Below are 20,641 nucleotides of genomic sequence, written 5' to 3'. Positions count from 1 at the left end.
AAGAGGTATTTCATATTTTTGAAAATACCTCCTCGTTAATTCTATGTTCCTGATACTCGAGAATTTTTTTTTCATTATTATTTTCAAAATTCTTTCGAAATTTGATGGAAAAAAAAAATTTTCGAATATCAGGAACATAGAATGAGCAAAGAGGTATTTGATATTTTTTGAAAAAACTTCCTTTACTTTATATTCTTCTATTAATTCTAAAAACTCCTCAAATATTTTTCGAATTAAATTGGAAATTAATATAAGGAACATAGGATGACCAAAAAGGTATACGATTATATGTATCAAACAATAAGAAAAATTAATTAAATTTTAATATAAAGGCCAAAATTTATTTATTTTCAATAATAATAATGATAGTTATAATAATAATAATAATAATAATAATAAAAATAATAATAGTGTCATTCAAAAACTGTAACTTGATAATAGTAATAATAATTAAAAATTATTGTGTATAAGTAAATTATGAATTGATCTGTTTAACTGTATTGATGTATCTTAAATTATTAATTTTCAAAAAATAGTTTTATCTATAAAAATACATTGTATACGTAACTTAATAAAATATTACGCATATTTTTTCTTTTTTTTGTTTTGTAAATTATGAATTATATAAAATTCAATGATTCCATTCATTCTTTAACAATTATTATTTTTTTAATTTTTTTTTTTCTTATATTTTCTTTAACAAAAAATTATGATTTTATAAACAAGTACCAACACCACTAGGCTACTTGATAAAAACTTTGAACAACGATTAAATTTCTGATTGCTTCGAGTAAGAACAAAATTAATTTCTTTTTTTTTTTTTAAATAAAAAAAATAACTTTAAGCGTTTATTTTGAGGAAAAGAATAAAGAAAAAAAAAACAAAAAAAGTAAATAAAATAATTGAAAGTAATCAAAGTTATTGAAAATTAGTAGTACGTATTTTCAGTAAATTTAAACTTCCTATTCTTAAATTATCATTGCAATTAAATTTGCTTGTCATGTTGACTGCAATACCGAATAAAAGTTTTATAAAATTACCATAATACCTTGATAATAATAAAAATCGATGATTTTGAAAGAGAGAAATTGCCAAATTAATTTTAAATTTTAATAAAATGATTTGATTGAAATATAACTATAATTTTTGTTTTTTTAGTCATTAATTATACGACGATATTTTCTATTTGGAGGAAATACTTCTTCATCATCATCAAGTGTTAATGATGGATATTCAATGGCATAATCTGGTGCCCATTTAACTAATAATTTTTCAAAAAATTCTTCAAGATTTCTTGCTTCTTTGTATACTTGAGAGTCCACCTAAAATTTAATAATTAAATATTAATATTTGAGTTAATTATACTATTAAAAATTACATTAATAACTACTCACTGGATTAAATGTGTATGCATTTTTAAACATCAGTCTAATGTCAGCCAAAACTTCACGTAAATCTGTATAAGAATTTGAATCATCGTGTCTTAGTTTTTTTCTAATGACATCCAAGGCAATTGGTTTTTTTATGAGTTTGTGATACTCTGTAATCTCATATGAAACAACTTCACGAAATGGTAAACTTTGTTCATATTGACAATAAAGTTCAAGTACAATTCGTTGAGCAATTCTCAAATCTTTTGGATTCATTGTGTGTGAACGTTTATCTGATTGTGATGAATTCTCGGTACAATCAAGAATATTTGTACACAACATACACTGCCAAGTTTCACTTTCATCTGGAAAAGTATTTAAACTTGGTATATGGCAATAAAGATGAAATACTTTTGGACATCTATCACAACATAATACAGCATCACCACCATCCATACAAACAGCACACCAATCCTCATTTGGATCATCTTTAGTCATTGTTATTTGTTCATCTTTTGATATATCACCAGTATTTTCACCAATATTATTATTGATTCCTTCATCTGTTGAACTATCAACATGTGATGAATCTAAATGATTTTTTTGTTCTTCTGGTATAATAACAATACCATTTGAATCTAATTTAGCAATTGTTTGTAAAAGATCATTTAATGATTTTTGACAAAAATTATCTAATCTTTTTTCTGTTTCATCTGATTTACCTGGGATCGGACTGGGGGTTTTCGGCACTGATGAAGATACTGCTTGTCCAAGTCGATGTCCAATGGACAATGATGAAGCATCAGTGACGACCGTCCCACCCCCTGATATGTTTTTTGGCATAATATTATTTTGTTGTGATTTTAAAATAATTTTAAATGCATCATTTGGTGTACCAGCACTGGGTATTTGTAGTGAAGATTGTTGTTGATATTGTTGTAATTGTTGTAGCTGATATTGTTGTTGTTGTAGTTGTTGTAATTGCTGTTGTTGTAATAATTGTTGATTTTGTTGTGATTGTTGCTGTTGAAGTTGTGGCTGCTGCAGCTGCTGTTGTTGTTGCTGTTGATGAGGTTGTCGTTGATTATAATATTGCATTGTATTATTTGCACCTTGTGGTATATGCCATCTTGCTGCTGCAGACGATGCTGATGCTGCTATTGATGCTGTTGTTGCTGTTGCTGTTACTGCTGCAGTTACTGGTGATTGTTGAATTGGATAACCTGGTAATTGTCCTTGTGGTATTTGTTGTACTCTACCACCAGATACTAATGCTGGATTTGTTGGCTGATAAGTATGAGACATTGATGCTCTAATTTGTGGATTACCAGCTGGATATCTATAACTTGGTGGTAATCTATAAGCCATATTATGATTAGGATTAATTGATCTTTGAAATGGTGCTAAAAGGCCTCGTAAACTAGCATTTTGATTAAGTTGATGATCAATATGCATTTGTTGCTGTTGTTGTTGTTGTGCTTGTTGTTGCGCTTGTTGTTGTGCTTGTTGTTGCTGCTGTTGTTGTTGTTGCTGTGGATGTGTTGATGATGTTACTTGTTGTTGTCCCATTGGTCGTTGTTGTGGTAATAATAATTGTTGTCTTATATTACCATTAAAACTTATATTATAAGGCATTCTTGGTTGTTGTAGTTGTGGTGCCTGTGGTGATGTTCTATTTTGTGGCATTGAATGATTTGTATAATGTGGTGGTAAATAATTTTGTGATTGTATTGGTGAACTTGGTTGTTGCATTAAATTAACTTGTGTTTGTGATTGTTGTTGTTGTTGTTGTTGTAATTGTGGATTAGTAAATGTTAATTGTACACCTGAATATGTATTACCATGTGCAATTGTTGTTATTTGTTGTGGTGCCATTGGTAAAATTGGACAATCAGATGTATTTGATGTATTATTGCCAGCAATAGGTGATGATAATTTAATAGCATCTTGTATGTCAATTGATGGTGTTGTTGGTGTACTTGTTCTTGATGATGGTGATACTGATGGATATACTCTACCATCAACAACAATAGCACCAATTGAACTAACAACTTTAATTAAATCTTGTACTTTTTCAAGTGATAAATTAATTCTTACTGGTATTTCAGGATTTGGTATATCAGCACGACGATTTTTAATTCTTTGTAAATGACCAGTTACTGATTTTTTACTATATAATAATTCCATATCAGATCCTTTATCCAATGCATAATTTACAAATTGTATACAATGATCAGTTAATTTTGATAATTGATCAAGTGCAATTTTTTTTTCATTAAGAGTATTTTGTTTAAGATCACATACTTCATTTAATCTCATAACAAGTTGTTTACCTCTTGTATTTATTGCATTTGTTAATTGTACAACCATTTGTGTTATATCTTGTACAAGTGTTTTTTTTTTTTCCAATATTAATACTTGTCTATCTTCAATAACTTTCATAGCACTTTTTAATAATACCCTTTTATATGTAACTTCTTTAAGTAATTTTGCAACTGAACCTCTTGTTTCAGTTGCAATTTCATGGGTAAATTTATATTTATGATCTCTATGATCAGTTAATTGACAATCACGACATGTTAATCTATCACATGTTTGACAAAACAATGATAATTGTTCATGTGTATGTACTGAACAAAATAAATATAATGATAATTTTTTATTTTTTTTTGGAGTATCATTACAATTTGACATTTCATTTTTCGGTTTAATTGTATGTTCTTTTGTTATTTTTAATCTTTGATGTGCCTCAACACAATTTTGACAAATAAATTCTTCACAATTATCACACCAACTTGTTGCTGTTGCATTATCATGACAACTTGTACATATTTTTTCATCTTCACTTTCTTTACTATCATCATCAGTATGTGAATCATCATCAATAAATTTTACATTAAATTTATTATCAATAAGATTATCAATTTGACTTTCAACATTACATGCTTGACAAATAACAATATTACCTTCAACAACAACTTCAGAATCAACATAAAGACTATGATCTCTTAATTTTGTGCTAATACATGGACTACATGCTGCATGAAGACACTCAAGAAGTTTAGCTTCATCATCAGAATTAAATATTTTTGAACAAAATATACATTTTGATAAAAATCCACGTACAGCATCATTTGCTTGACTTTCTGGTGTACATATTCTTCCATCATTGTCATCTTCATTTACACTTGTTAATGGCATTTGTACATCTTGATTTACTGAATCTACTGGTTCATCTTTTATAACTGGTGTAATTATTGTTGTTGTTGATTGAGTTTTATCTTCTTGTTCCTCCATTCTCACATCACTCATATTTTTTTTTTCTTTATAAATATCAAAATTTTATGTTCACATAATCACTAAATTTATCAGCATTTTGTTCATCCTGTATTTCACAATTTTAATGCACTAGTATTGTTTTTTTTTTTTTATTGGAAAATTCTATTTTTAATGGAAGACTTAGCTAGTATAAATATTTCATGCCTAATGCTAAGGTTATTTCAAACAACAATTAACTTATGGAAGATATTAATTTTTTATATTTGTTATGATTTATTTATTTTTTTTTTATATGAATATATACACTAGGCGTTTGCCTTGTCCATCATGATGATGCTTCATGAGAAGAAAAGAGACAAGAGATGACGGTTTCTCTTTTTTTTTACCAAAAAAATGAAAAAAAATTTTACGATTTAATAATTTGTGTACGCGTGTGTGTGTGTATGTGTTATATTTTTGTCGGTTAAATAGAGTACTATTGTTTCAACATTCTGGCAGCCATTTTTTTTTCTACAAATATGTATTTTTAAATGCTTAGATATTTTATAAATTAATAAACAACAGCTTTTTCCATCAAGTCTATTAAATTTATAATTAAATGGTACTCTTAATTGGCATTTGTAAAACCACTTTTTGATACAATTTGTAATCTTGACAACAATAAACACACACACACAACACAAACAGAGAAAGAAAAATATAAACAAATTTTTTCTCAGCCAATGAAAAGACGTTCTTCATAAATCATGCATCCTATTTTTTTATTTTCTATTTTTATTATAAGTATTAATAATAATTAAAGAAAAAAAAAAAAATTCTAACTTTATCCAAGTAAAAAAAAATTATCAAAATTTTTTTAAAACTATTTGCATAGTTGATCATAATTTTTGTTTTGTTTTTTTTTTTTTATACATCAATATAAATCTAGAAATTGTCATTTGAACAGAATTATTACGACATTATTTTTTTTTCGTTAAATTATTGATAAATTTAATTAAAAAAAAATATAAATAAGAAAAAAAATGGTAATTTAAATTCAGTCATTTTCGGATTTCCTTCGTTTTTTAAAACGAGGACTGTCACTATCAAGAGGACTTGGAGTAATTAAACTACGTTTTCTTTTTAAAATATTATTGTCATTTGCTTCACTGATACTGCTATTTGCTGCTGTTCTAGTTTCTCTACGAACTGGACCTTCAGCAGCAACTTCAACTAGCACCTGTTATAATTAAAATTATAATTATCATTTTATAAGGAATAATTTAAATATAAAAAATAAATTGATAAAAATGATAAATTAATTACCTGCATCTGTTCCAGACACTCTTCTTGCATGTCCAATGTCATTTTATGTACACGAGTATCATGTTTATTATACATTATTGCATTTTGAAACATTAACATTACATCACGTTGAAATTGGGTTGTTGATCTTATAGTTCCATTATCAATATTTTTTTTAATTGTTGATAAATCCATTGGTCTAAATACAACACTATGATAACCTGGTGCATTTTCTTCAGTAATTGGTTTAAGAAATAATGATGAAAATCTATGTGTTGCAAGACGATTAAAAACAAGTATTATTGCTTTTTTCCATGCACGATAATCAGCACCTTCACTTGTGTCTGTTTCTGGTTCACTGTCAATAGAAACATTTTGTTTTTTAGAATATGTTTTTATTGCTCTTCCACTTAATTTTGTCATTGATGATTCTTCCTCTTCAATATCATCAATTGAACTAACTGATGGTGTTTCTTGTTTTTTAATTTTTACAATATCTTTTTTAGTAGAATCTTCAATTTTTATTTCTTTATCAATTTTTTCAATTGTTTTATTATTATCATTTTTTTTATCATCATTTATGTCCATTCTAATTGGTATTTTTGAATGTGGAATTTTATCTTCAACATCAGTTGCTTGATCTTCTTGAACACTTTTTATTATTTTTATTTCAACTTTTTTATCTTCAGAAGGCTTGGATATTTTTGGTGTTGTTGTTGGTGTTTTTGATTTTGTTGGAATTGGTGAAGAATTTATTTCACTTGGTTTATCAAGAATTTTTGGAATTTCTTTTTTCTCTTTTTTTAAATCATCTGTGCTTGGAGGAGATGATGTTTTACTAGGCTCTTTTACACTGACTTCTTTTATAATAGCTTCTTTTACAATTGGTTCATTACTATTATTTTCAATCTTTACTTCAGTTGATGGCTCTTTTGATTCTTCAACTTCAAGCTTTACTGTAGTTCCTATTACAATATCTTTTTCCTCTTCAACTTCTTTTTTTTCTTCTTCACATACAGCTTTGATATCTTGACATGGCTCTGATTCTTTTACAATCTCTTGAACTGATTCATCATCTTCTACAATTGATGAAATTTCAGTACTTTTTTCAACTTCTACAACATCATTTGATTCCTTGGGTTTTTCACTAATTTTTTCAACAATGTTTTCTTCCATAATCTCATCTTGTTGCTGTTGTTGTTCTTCTTTTTTTTCTTCTTCTACTTCTGTGTCTTTTACTTCTAGCAGAGGTTCTATTGTTATTTCAACTTTTTCTTCTTCTTTTTTTGGCTCTTCAACTTCAACCGGAGTAACTATTTCTTCTTTTTCTTCTACTTTTTTGTCTTCTTTTTGTTTTTCCTCGCCTTCTTTCTCTTTTTCAACATCTTTTTCTTGTTCTTTTTCATCATCTTTTTGTTCTTGTTCTTTCTCATCTTTTTGTTCTTGTTCTTTTTCTTTTATTTCTTTTTCTTCATTAACCACATCTTTCTCAACTGGAATCTCTTCAGTTGTGTCTTTCTCAACAACAACAACAACAACATCATCATTTGTTGATTCTTTTTCTTTATTTTTTTCCACAACTTCAGGTATTTCTTCTACCTTTTCTTCTGATACAATATTTTCTTCAACAATAATTTCTGTTTTTATTTCTTCATCTTTTTTATCTGTACTAATATCTTCAACTTCTTCCTTGATGGTTACAACTAGTGGGCTGCTTTTTTTTTCTTCTTCTTCTTCTTTTTTTTCTTCAACACTTTCAATTTTAATCTCAATTGGTTTTTCAGGTTCAACCAACGGTGAAGGTGCTTGTATTTCAGGAGACGCACCAATTATTTCAGCAATTTTAGAAGTATCTTGTTCAATCAATTCCATGGTAATGTCATTTTGAGAAGAATCCAAATCTGGTGATTCAGACTCATTTAAATTTTGAATTTCTTCTTCATTAACTGTATGTACAATTAGTTCTTCTTTTTCTTCTTCTTTAATTGTTTCAACTATCGAAACAGAAGCAGCTTTTGCCTCTGGACTAATTTCTTCTTTAATGAGCTCTTCAATATCATCAATAATTTCATTAATTTCATCTTTATCTATAGTTTCTGTATCAGTTACCTCAGCAACAGCAGGTTCAATGACTTGAACTGGACTGTTATCAACAACTGAAGTAACTGGAACAGATACACTTCGTGTAACTGTTTCATTTACATTGGTTTTAACATTTTTTAATGGTGCAGAAGAAACAAGTGGTGTTGTTGGTGCTGAATTGTTGTTTAATTGAGATGGTAAACTTCTGGGAATGTTTGATGGTAACTGAAGCATCATTGACAATGTTGGAGCACCAACAGAAGGTCTTTCTTCTTTTCCAGAAGCAGAAGAAGCAACAGACATTGATGTTAACGATGTTATTGATGGCATTGGTGATGATATTGATTTAACAACAATTTGATTTAATTGTGATGTTAAATTTTGTGCAACATGGGGTTTAGTTGTAGCTCCAAGAAGACTTGCTATTGTTGGTGATGTTGTTTGAGCTGTTGAAGTAGCATTTAAAACTTGTGTAGTTGGACTAGGTGATTTTAAGAGGCTTGTTAATAAAGGAGAACGTCCACCTTGATTCTTTTTATCATCTTCAGTTTCTTGTGTATCATCTGACACATCAACAGGCTCACAAGGTATCTCAAGTGTTTTTTTTGGTGTTGATAAATTAGCTGTTTCTTTTGCAGATGATTCTTGTTTTTGTTGTCGTTTTACAAGCCATGCTGAGTGTGCTTTTTCTTTTTGTTCAGCTTCTTTGTCTTCTTGCTCAATTACTTGCCACATTTTTTTAAGTTTTTCATCTGAAATACTACCAGATTTTAAAAGATTTACCTCTTGTTTTAATTGTTGATATTCATCTCGTTGAGATGCTATTATTTGACGAATTTCAGAAATTCTTTCTGCTGTAAGTTGACGAACAATTGCTGTACCAATTGTTGTAACACCTGTTATATCATTATTTTCACGTTTTTTTCTTTTTGGTGTATCAGCATTTTCAACAAGAGTTGCATATTGAATTGCACATGATTTTGGTGAAAACCAATCAGCTGAACGTAGTGCTTCTTTTTCAACAAATGGTTTTAACGATTTAGAAACACTGTTCCAATTTTGATCACCAGATTTTAAAACACTTGATGCTAAACATAATTGTTCACGTGTACTCCAAGTATCACATAATTCTCTCTTTAACTTTAATCCTAAAAAATAAAAATACACAAGATTAATAAAAGAAAATTATTCATGTAATTTAGAATCAAGTATAATTTTTAAAAATGTAAACACAACAAAACACAAGATACAAGTAACCTTAAATAAATAAAAAAATTATGTTTTTGTTTGAGGATTTTTTGGTTTATTACTTAATGTATTGTACTTACTGTCTTGCATCGAAGCCATTATTAAATTTTTATTTTTACATTTATTATTAATATATAAATAAAACTATTGGAATTTATTATAATTGTATTTTTTTGTTTATCAAACAAACTTTATACCAACAATTTTAAGACAGATTCAGACAGATTAAATAATGATAATAATTGATTGATGTTAAGCTTTGTGTACACTGTTGTACACCATTAGGCATTAATTGACCAATGGGCAATGAGCTTCCAGGATTTTTGTAAAAAATTGTAAACAAAGCCTAACGATTTTTAGAATTTGATGGTGTACATGACACTGCATGACACCTAATTTTGCTTGTTTACAGCTGATTCATCGTCGGCATTATTTAGCTGTAAATTAATTTGGCATTCAACAATTTTCAACAAAATGTATTCTCCAGCTCCTTTTTGGCACAATGGACCAGCACCAGGAAGTGTTTATAATTTTCCTGGACCAATGGTTGGAAATAATTCAAGTCCAATAACTCACTCTCAGTAAGTTTGAATTAATAATCTAAAAAGTGCATGTCACTTTCATAACCCTATTTAATTAATATTATTTTATTGTCAAGATCTCCAGTGACAACTGGTACATCAGTTGTTGGTATTACATTTAAGGATGGAGTTATGATTGCAACTGATACTTTGGCATCATATGGATCATTAGCTAGATACAGAAATGTTGATCGTATTATGAAAGTCAATGAAAATATTATCCTTGGAGCTGGTGGTGATTATGCTGATTTTCAGTATCTTAAAAATCTCATTGATCAAAAAATGTAAGTCTATTTGTATATTTATTTAAAAACAAACAAAGCTTATCAAAATATTTATTGTTTTTTTTTGTTTTTTAGTCGTGAAGAATTTTGTTCAGATGATGGATTTACTCTTAAACCAAAATCACTTCATTGCTGGATGACCAGAGTACTCTACAATCAGAGATCAAAGTTTGATCCACTTTGGAATAATTTTATCATTGGTGGAATTGAAAATGGAAAACCGTAAGTATTACAATCATTACATTTATAAATAAAATTTGTTATTAATTGTGGGCTTTTATTTATTTGTTATATAGTTTTTTGGGTGCTGTTGATAAATTAGGAACAGCATATGTTGATCCAGTTATTGCAACTGGTTATGGTGCTTATATTGCAACTCCACTTCTTGCTAAAGCGTATGATACTAATCCAGAAATGAGTATGACTGAAGCTGCTGAACTTATTCATAAATGTATGGAAGTTTTATGGTTACGTGATGGACGTTCATCACCCAAGGTAAACAAACAATACATATATATATTTTTTTTGCTGTCAATTTTTAATTAAAAATCTATAAAATGTTTTATTTATTTATTTATTTTTTCAGTATCAAATTGCAATAATAAGCAAAGAAAAAGGTGTTGAAATTCGTGATAATTTGGAAGTCAAAGGACACTGGGATTTTGCCATCAATCCAGGTCCACCACAATAAAATAATAAACTTTTTTTTTTTCTAAATTAATATTACTTAAACACTGATTTATGATTTTAATAATAAAAATTTAATCAATCAATCAGCAAGTTAGTATTTCACATCCATGATTTGTCACCAATATTGTATGTTCAACTTGTGCTGTTCTTGAATCATCTGTTGTAACTGCAGACCAACCATCTTCTAATACTTTAACATCAGTTCCACCTTGACTAAGTACTGGTTCAATTGTAAATACCATTCCAGCTTTCATAACTCCAGGCAAATCATTTCCTTAAAAAACAAATGTTAACATTCAAATGTAATTATTGATAATTATTATTTTAATTTTTCTTAAGTACTAACCAACGTGGTATATATCTGGTTGACCATGAAAATAACTACCAATTCCATGACCACAAAAAACTGGAATAACTGAGAAACCATTTTTATTTGCGTGTTCTTCAATTGCATTTCCTGTAAATACAATTTATTTTTAATATTTATTTTAGCTTGTTAAATAATTTAAAATATATTTTTTATATTTTACCAATATTGCAAAATTGTTCATCTGGTTTGCAGACATTTATACCAATATCAAGACATTCTCTAGTCACTTGAATAAGCTGTTTAGCTTTAGAATCAACTTGTCCAACACAAAACATGTCTGAACAATCTCCATGATATCCATTTAAAAACACCTATTAACATAAAAAGCAATGACAAATCAATTGTTGTTAGATTGAACTTTTAAATTTATTATTTTACATACAGTTATATCAACATTCAATGTGTCACCTTCAACAAGAGGTCGATCATCAGGAATTCCATGACAAGCAACGTTGTTGATACTCGTACAAATTGATTTTGGATATCCAAGATAATTCAGAGGACTTGGATATGCTCCATAACTAATAATCAATTTGTGTATTTGTTCATCAATGAAATCAGTTGTCACTCCAGGCTATGAACATAATTTTTATTGAAATAATAACAGCTCAAGTTTTTTTTCATTTAACTTACTTACTTCAATTAATAACTCAACAGAGTTTAATATTTTTTTAGCTAATTTACAACTCTGTCTCATTTTTTCAATTTGAATATCATTTTTAATTTCAATTTCATCAGGAAGTTTTTCTGATGTCCAAGCTTTGTACCATGATGGTTTTTGTATATGTGAGGGAACATCATGCATTTTTGAAACATTCCAGAGTGTAACTATTTCATATTTTCCAAATGAATTATCAACTAGTCGTCTTTCTTTCTGGAGAAAATAAATTGTATTAAAATTAAAACTTGATTTAATTTATTAAGACTCATTTTTAAATAAATTTATTGTAAATAAATTCATATTTAAATAATTTCATATAAATTAAATATTGTAAAATTAAATATTGTAAATAAATTCATATTTAAATAATTTTATTGTAAATTATTTTTGCAGTAGAAATAAAAACGGGACAATCAACTGATTAATATTATTGTAAATACAATATAAATAATGTTTGAATTTTATAAACAATTTTTTAAAATAATAATAATAATACTTACTGTATTGTTTTTTGTAAAAAAATTATTAAAAAAACATCTTGAAGATTGTGGATTAAAAATAGACTTTTTAATGGTTTTTAATAACATTATAGAATCCAAATAATATTGTTAATAAAATGTTTTGTTTTTATTTTGTTTTAATTGATAATTTTAATTATTTGTAACATATAATAAAAAAATATATGTACTTAGTACTAACAAACAAAGTGCGCACGCAGCCAAGTCAGCTGTTGATTGGAACCACATGAAAATTGAAAATCTAGAATAACAAGTATTTTTATAATATAACAACAAATAAAATAGATTAAAAATGGTTGAAAAAAAAACAATAATAAATGACACATTGTCAATTATAATAGGAAAAATTGAAAATACAAAAATAATCAAATTGCACAATGAAAATTTACAAACAATTGGTGAATTGTCATTTCCAATAAATTTTTCAGCATGGAAAAATCTTGTTGACATTGAAGAATCATCAAAAGAACCACAAAATATTCTTGAATATTATTTGCAACGAGTGGGCAAAGATACTATAAATCTTTCTTTAAAAGAAATTGAACATCAGGTAAAATAAATAAATAAATTCACCTCATTGAATTATAATTTTTTGTGATGATTTAATAAATATTTGCAGGCTCTAGAGTTGATCAAATTGGCTAGTAATGATAAATCTTGGACAATATCAAAAATTTGTTTGATAAAAAATAGAGTTTGTATTTTTATTGATCGTACAACTATTATATCCAGTATAATAAAACAAGTGATAAAAGAAAATAAATCATTTGGCAAGGATATAAATAAAAACACATCAATTAGTATTAAAATAAATGAAGATTTCGAATCAAATATAACAACAGCAAGACTAAAAGAGCTTAAAAATTTTACTGAAAATATTCTTAAAATTCAAGGATACAAAATAACAATTGATAATGCTCAACTTAAAGTTTTATTGTCATCAAAATCACAGGTGAAAATTGATGATGATGATGTTAAAATAATTGTATGTGGTGTTGTTAAAAATTATAAAACACAATCAAAAGAGATATCATTAAATTTTGATACTTATCTTAATGAAAAATTAGATGAAGTTAGAGAATTAAATAATGCTAGAATGTCTGAATCAATAACAGAAATTTCAAATCAAGATGAGCTAAGATTAACGACAATTGCCAGGTCAATTTTAATTTTTGAACTTTTAGGATTTAGACCTAGTCGATCAGTTGTCCTAGGAGGAAACAAGGAAGAAGAGAATCCAAATTGTCGAATTAAAGCTGGAGCATTTGTTTTATATAATGTTGCTAGAATTGAAACAATTTTAAGAACTTTTAAAGAAAGACAAGCAAGTGGTTTATATCCTGATAATTTTAATATTGATGATGTTGATTTTGGCATACTTCAATCAGAGGTAAATATTTTTAATTATTCTAAATATAATTTACAAATTCTAAATCATTTTATTTTCCATATGTAGCAAGAGTGGAATTTAATATGGAATTTTATACTTGGATACAAAGAAACTTTATTAAATTCAGTTAATTATACTGGAGAAAACCTTGAACTTTGTCCACAAAATTTCATTTCTTTTCTATCAAATTGGAGCTATCAATTTAGTGTATATTATCATCGTACTCGAATATTAACGGTAAGATTAATAAAGCTCAATTTAAATTAAAACAAATAACACCAACTTTTATTTTTAGGATGGAAATAAAAATTTAACATCATCAATGTTGGTGAGAATTTATTTATTAAAATCATTTTTAATTATTATAAATAATGCCTTGGAGACAATGGGTCTTGCAACAGTATCATCAATGTAATATGATAAATTGAAAAAATAATAAATTAATAATTAAAACAAATTTATAGAAGAGTAATTTATTAATAACAAACTCAATTTATATTATCAAGAAAAATTAGCACAGTTTATTTACAAATTGTAAGTATCAAATGATACTTAAACTAAGATGAATCAACTGTATTTGAAATTTTGTCTGATGATGATGATGATGATGATGATTGTGCAGATGGTTTTTGTGGTAATACAAGTTTTTGATATAGACTTTTAGTCAGTGGCAGATGTGGAGCAATAAGACTAGGTTCAACAAATAATGTTGGTGATACCTAAAACAAAAAATAATTTATCAATATGAAGATACGATCATATTATTGATGTTGTTGATAGATACTTACAGTTATATCTGGAACTTTAGCTTCTCTTGATGTATATTCACGTAAAATATAATCATTACCAAATTCATGATACATTCTTGTATCATTAACACGTAACATTACATTATCTATTCTCAAAAAATAACGAAGAAGAATAAAAAAACTTCCTGGCATGACACGCTAAATGAAATACATCAAATTATTATTAATACTGTTATTTAAAATTAATAATAAACAAATAAAATAACTTACAATTTTAACAGATAATGATGCAATTCCATTATCATGTAATTCATCTTCAAATAATGTTAAATCATGATAAAATAATATTTTATCTTTTCTTTTTAATTTTTCAAGATCAATTTTTTCATCAGTATCTAAAACTTTTAATCCTGTTATTGTTCCCATGTAATTTGTTGTAAATGTCCAATCAAATGGTTTTACTTTTTCTTCAAGATATTCTTTACAATCTGATCTGTAAATTTTAATTATAATTTTATATATATTTTAAGGATATAATATCGAAATTAATACCTTGATTCATGCCATGCTTCTGAACAAGCTAATTTAAGATCAATTTTTCCATTGGCAACTAATTGTAATGCATCAATTGCTTTAAATTCAATAATTGATCCACGTTCATGTTTCAAAATGAGAATGTTATTTGGAAATACCATGTCTGGCATGTGGGGCATTTTTAATGCTGTATTATAACTGAAATAATAAGTTGTTAATCAATTTTGTAATCTAATCAATGTTCAATGCTAATTAATAACTCTTACAGACAAAATGTGCATGGATCAGTGTCATCATCAGCACAACCTTCTTCATTCTTTGAACATTTTGAGTGTAATATATGTGATTGGGTGTATTTAATACCCCAGGGTGGAAAAACATGTTCTTCTTGATCAACTGGAAGTCGTAGAATATCAATACCACTGTGAGTTTTTATTGTTGTCATTTTTCTAAACAAAAAAAATGTATTTATTAAGTTAACCTATATTTAATGTTTTAATATTGTATAAATTATATTTAAATAACAGTAATTATTATTGATAGAATGAGTATGATTAATTTTACTTACTTATTTTTATATATTTAAAAATTTGTTTCAATTTTTATAAACAAAATGTTTTGATATTTGTTGTTGAAATCATGAAGATTACAAGAGGGCGCAATTTTTGTTTTGTATAAAAAAGAACTAGACTTTGTTATTAATAAATTAAAATTTATTATTTATAATTATTAACAAAGTAATATATGGACTATAAATTTTAGAAGCTTGAAAAATAATATATTAATTAAATAATAATTGCCATAAATCATAGGGAATTCATTTTTTATTTTTCCCCAAACTAGTTTAGTTTCCACCGTCAAAAATCAAACAAGTAATTGGTTTAAAAATAATCTAATCTAAACAATCTAAACCAATCCAATGCCATTCTTTTTATCATTAATTATTTGATGATAAGGAAAAGGAAGCTCTAAAAAAGATGCTAAAAGGAAGTTGAACATTCTTGAAAAAAAAAAAAACCAAACTAATCTTTCAACAATCCAATATACTGTATGTTCAATTATAAATAAATTGAATTAATTGTTTATATTGAAAGAGAAAAAAGGTTCATAATTATTATGAAATATATACTTGTAACCGGTGGTGTTATCAGCGGTGTTGGCAAAGGTGTAATTGCAAGTTCTTTTGGTACAATTTTAAAAAATTGCGGTATCAATGTGACATCAATTAAAATTGATCCATATATAAATATTGATGCTGGTACATTTTCACCTTATGAACATGGTAAATTTAAATTTATAAATATTTAATTATTAATTTGAATATTGTTCTATTTTGTGTAATCAACACCACGTGGCTTCTTAACCACGTGTTCTTATCAGTCGCTAATTTTTGTTTTAATTTATTAATTATTTATTTATTTTGATTGTTTAATTTACAGGAGAAGTTTATGTGCTGGATGATGGTGGTGAAGTTGATCTTGATCTTGGAAATTATGAACGTTTTTTAAATGTCACCCTGCACAAGGATAACAATATTACAACTGGTAAAATATATCAAAATGTCATTACCAAGGAAAGAAAAGGAGATTATCTGGGTAAAACTGTACAAGGTAAATAAAAATGATAAATAAATCATTATTTCTTTTCTTAAATTGTTTGTTATTTATTTATAATTTTTTTATTTTTCTTAGTTGTCCCACATATTACTGATCAAATTCAAGAATGGATTGAAAAAGTTGCAAAACGTCCAGTTACCGAAGGTGGTAAAATACCACAGGTAATTTTATTATTCTAATATTATTTTTTAGTATTAAATAATAAAATGTTAATTTTTGTTTATGTTAATATTTTTAGGTCTGTGTGATTGAGCTTGGTGGAACAATTGGTGATATTGAAGGAATGCCATTTGTCGAGGCTTTTCGTCAATTTCAATTTCGTGTTAAAAAAGAAAATTTTTGTTGTGCACATGTATCATTGGTACCACAGCCACGTTCAACTGGTGAACATAAAACAAAACCAACACAAGAAAGTGTTCGTACATTACGTGGTTTAGGTTTATCACCAGATATAATTGTTTGTAGATCAGAAAAACCATTTGGTGAAACAGTTAAAGAAAAAATATCAAATTTTTGTTCAATAGCACCAAATCAAGTTATAACAATTCATGATTTATCATCAATTTATCGAGTACCATTGTTAATGGAATCACAAGGTGTTATTGAATTTTTAAATGAAAGATTACAGCTCAATATTACAATACCACGTCCACCTGATTTTATGAAACAATGGCGTGATCTTGCTGATAAAATTGATAATTTACAAAACGTAGTTAACATTGCTCTTGTTGGTAAATATACAAAATTAGAAGATGCTTATGCATCTGTTAGAAAATCACTTCAGCATGCATCAACTGAAATTGATTATAAACTTGAAATAAAATATATTGAAGCTGAAAATTTAGAACAAAAAACACTTGAATTAAATCCAGTATTATATCATAAAGCATGGCAACAGCTATGTGAAAGTGATGGTGTTATTGTACCTGGTGGTTTTGGACAACGTGGTATTGATGGAATGATTGAAGCATGTAATTGGTGTCGTATAAATAATAAACCTCTTCTTGGTATATGTCTTGGTCTTCAAGTTGCTGTTATTGAATTTGCACGTAATGTATTAGAAATTAGAGAAGCCAATAGTGCTGAAATTGATTGTCAAATTGATGCAATAAATACATTTATCGTTAAAATGCCTGAGCATACTGATGGTGATGCTGGTGGTACAATGAGATTAGGAAAACGTATAACAAGATTTGTAAAAGGAAATTCAGTTATAAAACAATTGTATGGAAATGTAGATGAAATTGAAGAAAGACATCGTCATAGATATGAAGTTAATCCAGAATTTGTTCCACAATTAGAAATGGCTGGATTAAAATTTGTTGGAAGAGATACTGAAGGACAAAGAATGGAAATATTAGAACTTCAAAAACATCCATATTATGTTGCAACTCAATATCATCCAGAATATTTATCAAGACCATTTAAGTCATCACCACCATTTTTAGGATTGGTATTAGCAAGTACTGGTAAACTCGAGTCATATTTAGCTAGTCGACTTACACCACAACAATCAAGTCCAACAATCAAGTCTGATAATGATATTTCTGAAATGAACAAATCTGAAAGTTAATTTTTTCTATAACACAAAATCCAATTAGATTGATATTATTATTATTTTTTTCTTTCCACAATACCGTGCCATGTTTTTTCTTCTTTTTTGTTTTGTTAATTAATTAAAGAGATAATTGATTTTTTTTGTATTTTTGTGCAACTGCATATGACTGTTAAAAAGACTGTTTTTAATAAAAAAATTTTTAAAGTTTTTTTTGCAATAAAATATCAATAAATTTATAATAATAAAAAAATTTGTCATAACTCATGATTATTTATGTTACCTTAATTAATAATAATAATATTGTTGTTAATATAAATTAATAATTTGAAATTAACCGCCAGTTAAGCAGCCATTTTGGGCTTTTTTGAACCAGTATGGCTCTCAACACACACACAAGTAAAGTTTACACAACTGCACACAACCATCATCAAAATTATTTATTTTTTGTCACTGTTTGTCACGACATACACGTGGTTCTCTTGTTGCTCATTTACAACAATTATATGTATTTTATTATAACTAATTTTTAATATACATAATGATTCGTTCAAAAGGAAAAAAACGAAGACCAAAATATGATCCTGAAGAAGAAAAAAGGTTTGATAATTTTGTCATGTTAATTTTATACTTCGCTGTTTTTTTTTATTGGTTATCATAATATTTGTGATTTTACAGGTTAGCTAATTTAGTTTTTGCAACTGGAGGTGATATTGTTGATACTTTATTAAAAAATGATTCTGAAAATGAAAAAGAATCAAGTGAAAGCGAAGAAGAAGCAGATGAAGAAGTAGCTTCTGATGATAGTGATGCAGTTGAAAGTAATGACAAAGAAGTTGATGATAAAGATAGTGATGCCATTGAAAGTAATGATGAAGATAGTGACAAGGTTGATGATGAAGAAAATAAAAATACTGAAGATGAAGATAAACCAAGTATTGATGATGATAATAGTGATTTAGAAGAAGAAAAAAATAATAAAAAAAGAAAAGCAGCATGGATAGATGAAGATGATCAACGTCAAACAGTTAATGATGCTTTAAAAATTCAAGGAAGAACTTTACCCGATAATCAACCACAAAAAACATACGGAGAATTTGTTAAAGATAAATTTCAAAAAATTCATGGTACTCCAAAATGGGCAAAAATTGAAGATGTTGATGAAGAAAATGAGGATCATAAAATTTTAAAAGTACTAATTAACTTTTCTTTATTCATAGTTACTTATTTATTGTTTATTAATTATTAATAATATTAATTATTTTTTTTATAGCAAAGTAATCATTTAGCTGTTACAAAATCAACAAGACTAAAAGCTGGTGTAATTGATTTAAAAGTAATGAGAGATATAAATCATGAAACTGGAAATGAAGGACCAGTAGTAACAAGTCTTCAATTTCATCCAACTTCAACAGTAGCATTTGTTGCTGGAATATCTAAAAAATTATCTGTATTTAAAGTAAGTAATAATTCAAATAAACTGCAACAATTATTCGTGTGTTATTTAAAAAAATAAATAAATACTTTTTTTTTTTAATTATAGGTGGATGGAAGAGAAAATACTGTTCTTGCTAAAATTAATTTTGAAAGATTTCCAATAGCATCAGCAAGATTTTTAAAAGAAGGCAATGAAATTATTGTTGGTTCACGACATCATGATTATAGTCAAACATATGATTTAATAAGTGGATCAATTTATCAAACTCCATTGCCACATAAAGTGACAAATATGTCAAGATTTGAAGTATCACCAAATGGTAAACTCATAGCAATTGCTGGTAAACTTGGTGAAATACATCTTTTAAATGGAACAACAAGAGAATTAATTTGCCAATTAAAAATGAATAAAACTTGTCTTGCACTTGCATTTACACAAGACAGTAATACTTTATTATCACATGGAGATGGTAATGAAATTTATGCATGGGACATGAAACAAAGAGTATGTATTAATAAATCAATTGATGATGGTTGTCTTAAAAGTAAAGCAATTGCAGTATCACCAAATGGACAATTTTTTGCTACTGGAAGTAGTCAAGGTATTGTTAATATTTATGATATGAAATCAATCATGGAAACAACAATTCCACAGCCATTAAAAATTGTTAAAAATCTTGTAACACCAATAAGTTGTGTTAAATTTAATCCAACATCTGAAATATTAGCAATTGCTTCAAAGGAAATCAAAAATGGATTTAAAATGGTTCATATACCATCATTTAAAGTGTTTGCTAATTTTCCAACACATAACACAGTTATGAATAAACCATTGGCTATTGATTTTTCACCAGGAAGTGGATTCCTTGGTGTTACAAATGAGAAACATAAAGCTTATCTGTATAGACTTAATCATTATAAAAATTATTAAATAAATCTTGTTTCTTTTGACTTGTCTCTATCGTTAAATATGTCTTCTTGTTCCCCACTCCT

General features: G+C 27.0%; 8 protein-coding genes across 8 annotated transcripts; 4 read left to right on the top strand and 4 right to left on the bottom strand.

Annotated features, from left to right (window-relative positions):
- Window positions 1-642: 642 nt before the first annotated feature.
- LOC122852258 (E3 ubiquitin-protein ligase TRIM33-like) lies at window positions 643-5,044 on the bottom strand. Its single transcript, XM_044151956.1, has 2 exons — window positions 1,395-5,044; window positions 643-1,322 (listed from the first exon to the last, which is right to left on the bottom strand). Exons 1-2 carry the CDS (start codon window positions 4,680-4,682, stop codon window positions 1,155-1,157), a joined length of 3,456 nt encoding a protein of 1,151 aa, XP_044007891.1. The 5' UTR covers window positions 4,683-5,044; the 3' UTR covers window positions 643-1,154.
- A 489-nt stretch (window positions 5,045-5,533) lies between these two features.
- LOC122852257 (bromodomain-containing protein 8-like) lies at window positions 5,534-9,465 on the bottom strand. Its single transcript, XM_044151955.1, has 3 exons — window positions 9,344-9,465; window positions 5,955-9,163; window positions 5,534-5,868 (listed from the first exon to the last, which is right to left on the bottom strand). The coding sequence occupies exons 1-3, from the start codon at window positions 9,360-9,362 to the stop codon at window positions 5,686-5,688; spliced, it is 3,411 nt and encodes a 1,136-aa protein (XP_044007890.1). The 5' UTR covers window positions 9,363-9,465; the 3' UTR covers window positions 5,534-5,685.
- A 173-nt stretch (window positions 9,466-9,638) lies between these two features.
- Window positions 9,639-10,901, top strand: LOC122852256 (proteasome subunit beta type-4). The gene is made up of 5 exons (XM_044151954.1): window positions 9,639-9,844; window positions 9,922-10,128; window positions 10,204-10,350; window positions 10,425-10,623; window positions 10,715-10,901. The coding sequence occupies exons 1-5, from the start codon at window positions 9,738-9,740 to the stop codon at window positions 10,817-10,819; spliced, it is 765 nt and encodes a 254-aa protein (XP_044007889.1). The 5' UTR covers window positions 9,639-9,737; the 3' UTR covers window positions 10,820-10,901.
- LOC122852255 (methionine aminopeptidase 1D, mitochondrial) lies at window positions 10,797-12,561 on the bottom strand. The gene is made up of 6 exons (XM_044151953.1): window positions 12,350-12,561; window positions 11,826-12,062; window positions 11,571-11,762; window positions 11,349-11,499; window positions 11,165-11,275; window positions 10,797-11,092 (listed from the first exon to the last, which is right to left on the bottom strand). Exons 1-6 carry the CDS (start codon window positions 12,434-12,436, stop codon window positions 10,902-10,904), a joined length of 969 nt encoding a protein of 322 aa, XP_044007888.1. The 5' UTR covers window positions 12,437-12,561; the 3' UTR covers window positions 10,797-10,901.
- Window positions 12,532-14,271, top strand: LOC122850968 (DALR anticodon-binding domain-containing protein 3-like). The gene is made up of 5 exons (XM_044150010.1): window positions 12,532-12,557; window positions 12,704-12,917; window positions 12,987-13,757; window positions 13,824-13,994; window positions 14,053-14,271. The coding sequence occupies exons 1-5, from the start codon at window positions 12,532-12,534 to the stop codon at window positions 14,170-14,172; spliced, it is 1,302 nt and encodes a 433-aa protein (XP_044005945.1). The 3' UTR covers window positions 14,173-14,271.
- LOC122852254 (TIP41-like protein) lies at window positions 14,227-15,765 on the bottom strand. Its single transcript, XM_044151952.1, has 6 exons — window positions 15,609-15,765; window positions 15,307-15,489; window positions 15,059-15,238; window positions 14,777-14,999; window positions 14,546-14,704; window positions 14,227-14,476 (listed from the first exon to the last, which is right to left on the bottom strand). Exons 2-6 carry the CDS (start codon window positions 15,483-15,485, stop codon window positions 14,315-14,317), a joined length of 903 nt encoding a protein of 300 aa, XP_044007887.1. The 5' UTR covers window positions 15,486-15,489; window positions 15,609-15,765; the 3' UTR covers window positions 14,227-14,314.
- Window positions 15,766-16,004: 239 nt separating this feature from the next.
- On the top strand, window positions 16,005-18,461 carry LOC122852253 (CTP synthase-like). Its single transcript, XM_044151951.1, has 4 exons — window positions 16,005-16,322; window positions 16,480-16,650; window positions 16,732-16,817; window positions 16,895-18,461. The coding sequence occupies exons 1-4, from the start codon at window positions 16,157-16,159 to the stop codon at window positions 18,227-18,229; spliced, it is 1,758 nt and encodes a 585-aa protein (XP_044007886.1). The 5' UTR covers window positions 16,005-16,156; the 3' UTR covers window positions 18,230-18,461.
- A 199-nt stretch (window positions 18,462-18,660) lies between these two features.
- Window positions 18,661-20,628, top strand: LOC122852252 (U3 small nucleolar RNA-associated protein 18 homolog). Its single transcript, XM_044151948.1, has 4 exons — window positions 18,661-18,811; window positions 18,890-19,403; window positions 19,485-19,670; window positions 19,755-20,628. The coding sequence occupies exons 1-4, from the start codon at window positions 18,753-18,755 to the stop codon at window positions 20,577-20,579; spliced, it is 1,584 nt and encodes a 527-aa protein (XP_044007883.1). The 5' UTR covers window positions 18,661-18,752; the 3' UTR covers window positions 20,580-20,628.
- The last annotated feature ends 13 nt before the right edge of the window (window positions 20,629-20,641 follow it).

This window comes from Aphidius gifuensis, linkage group LG3 (genome assembly GCF_014905175.1).
Source record: "Aphidius gifuensis isolate YNYX2018 linkage group LG3, ASM1490517v1, whole genome shotgun sequence".
Classification (NCBI taxonomy): Eukaryota; Metazoa; Arthropoda; class Insecta; order Hymenoptera; family Braconidae; genus Aphidius; species Aphidius gifuensis.
This window is presented reverse-complemented; position numbering and strand designations above follow the sequence as displayed.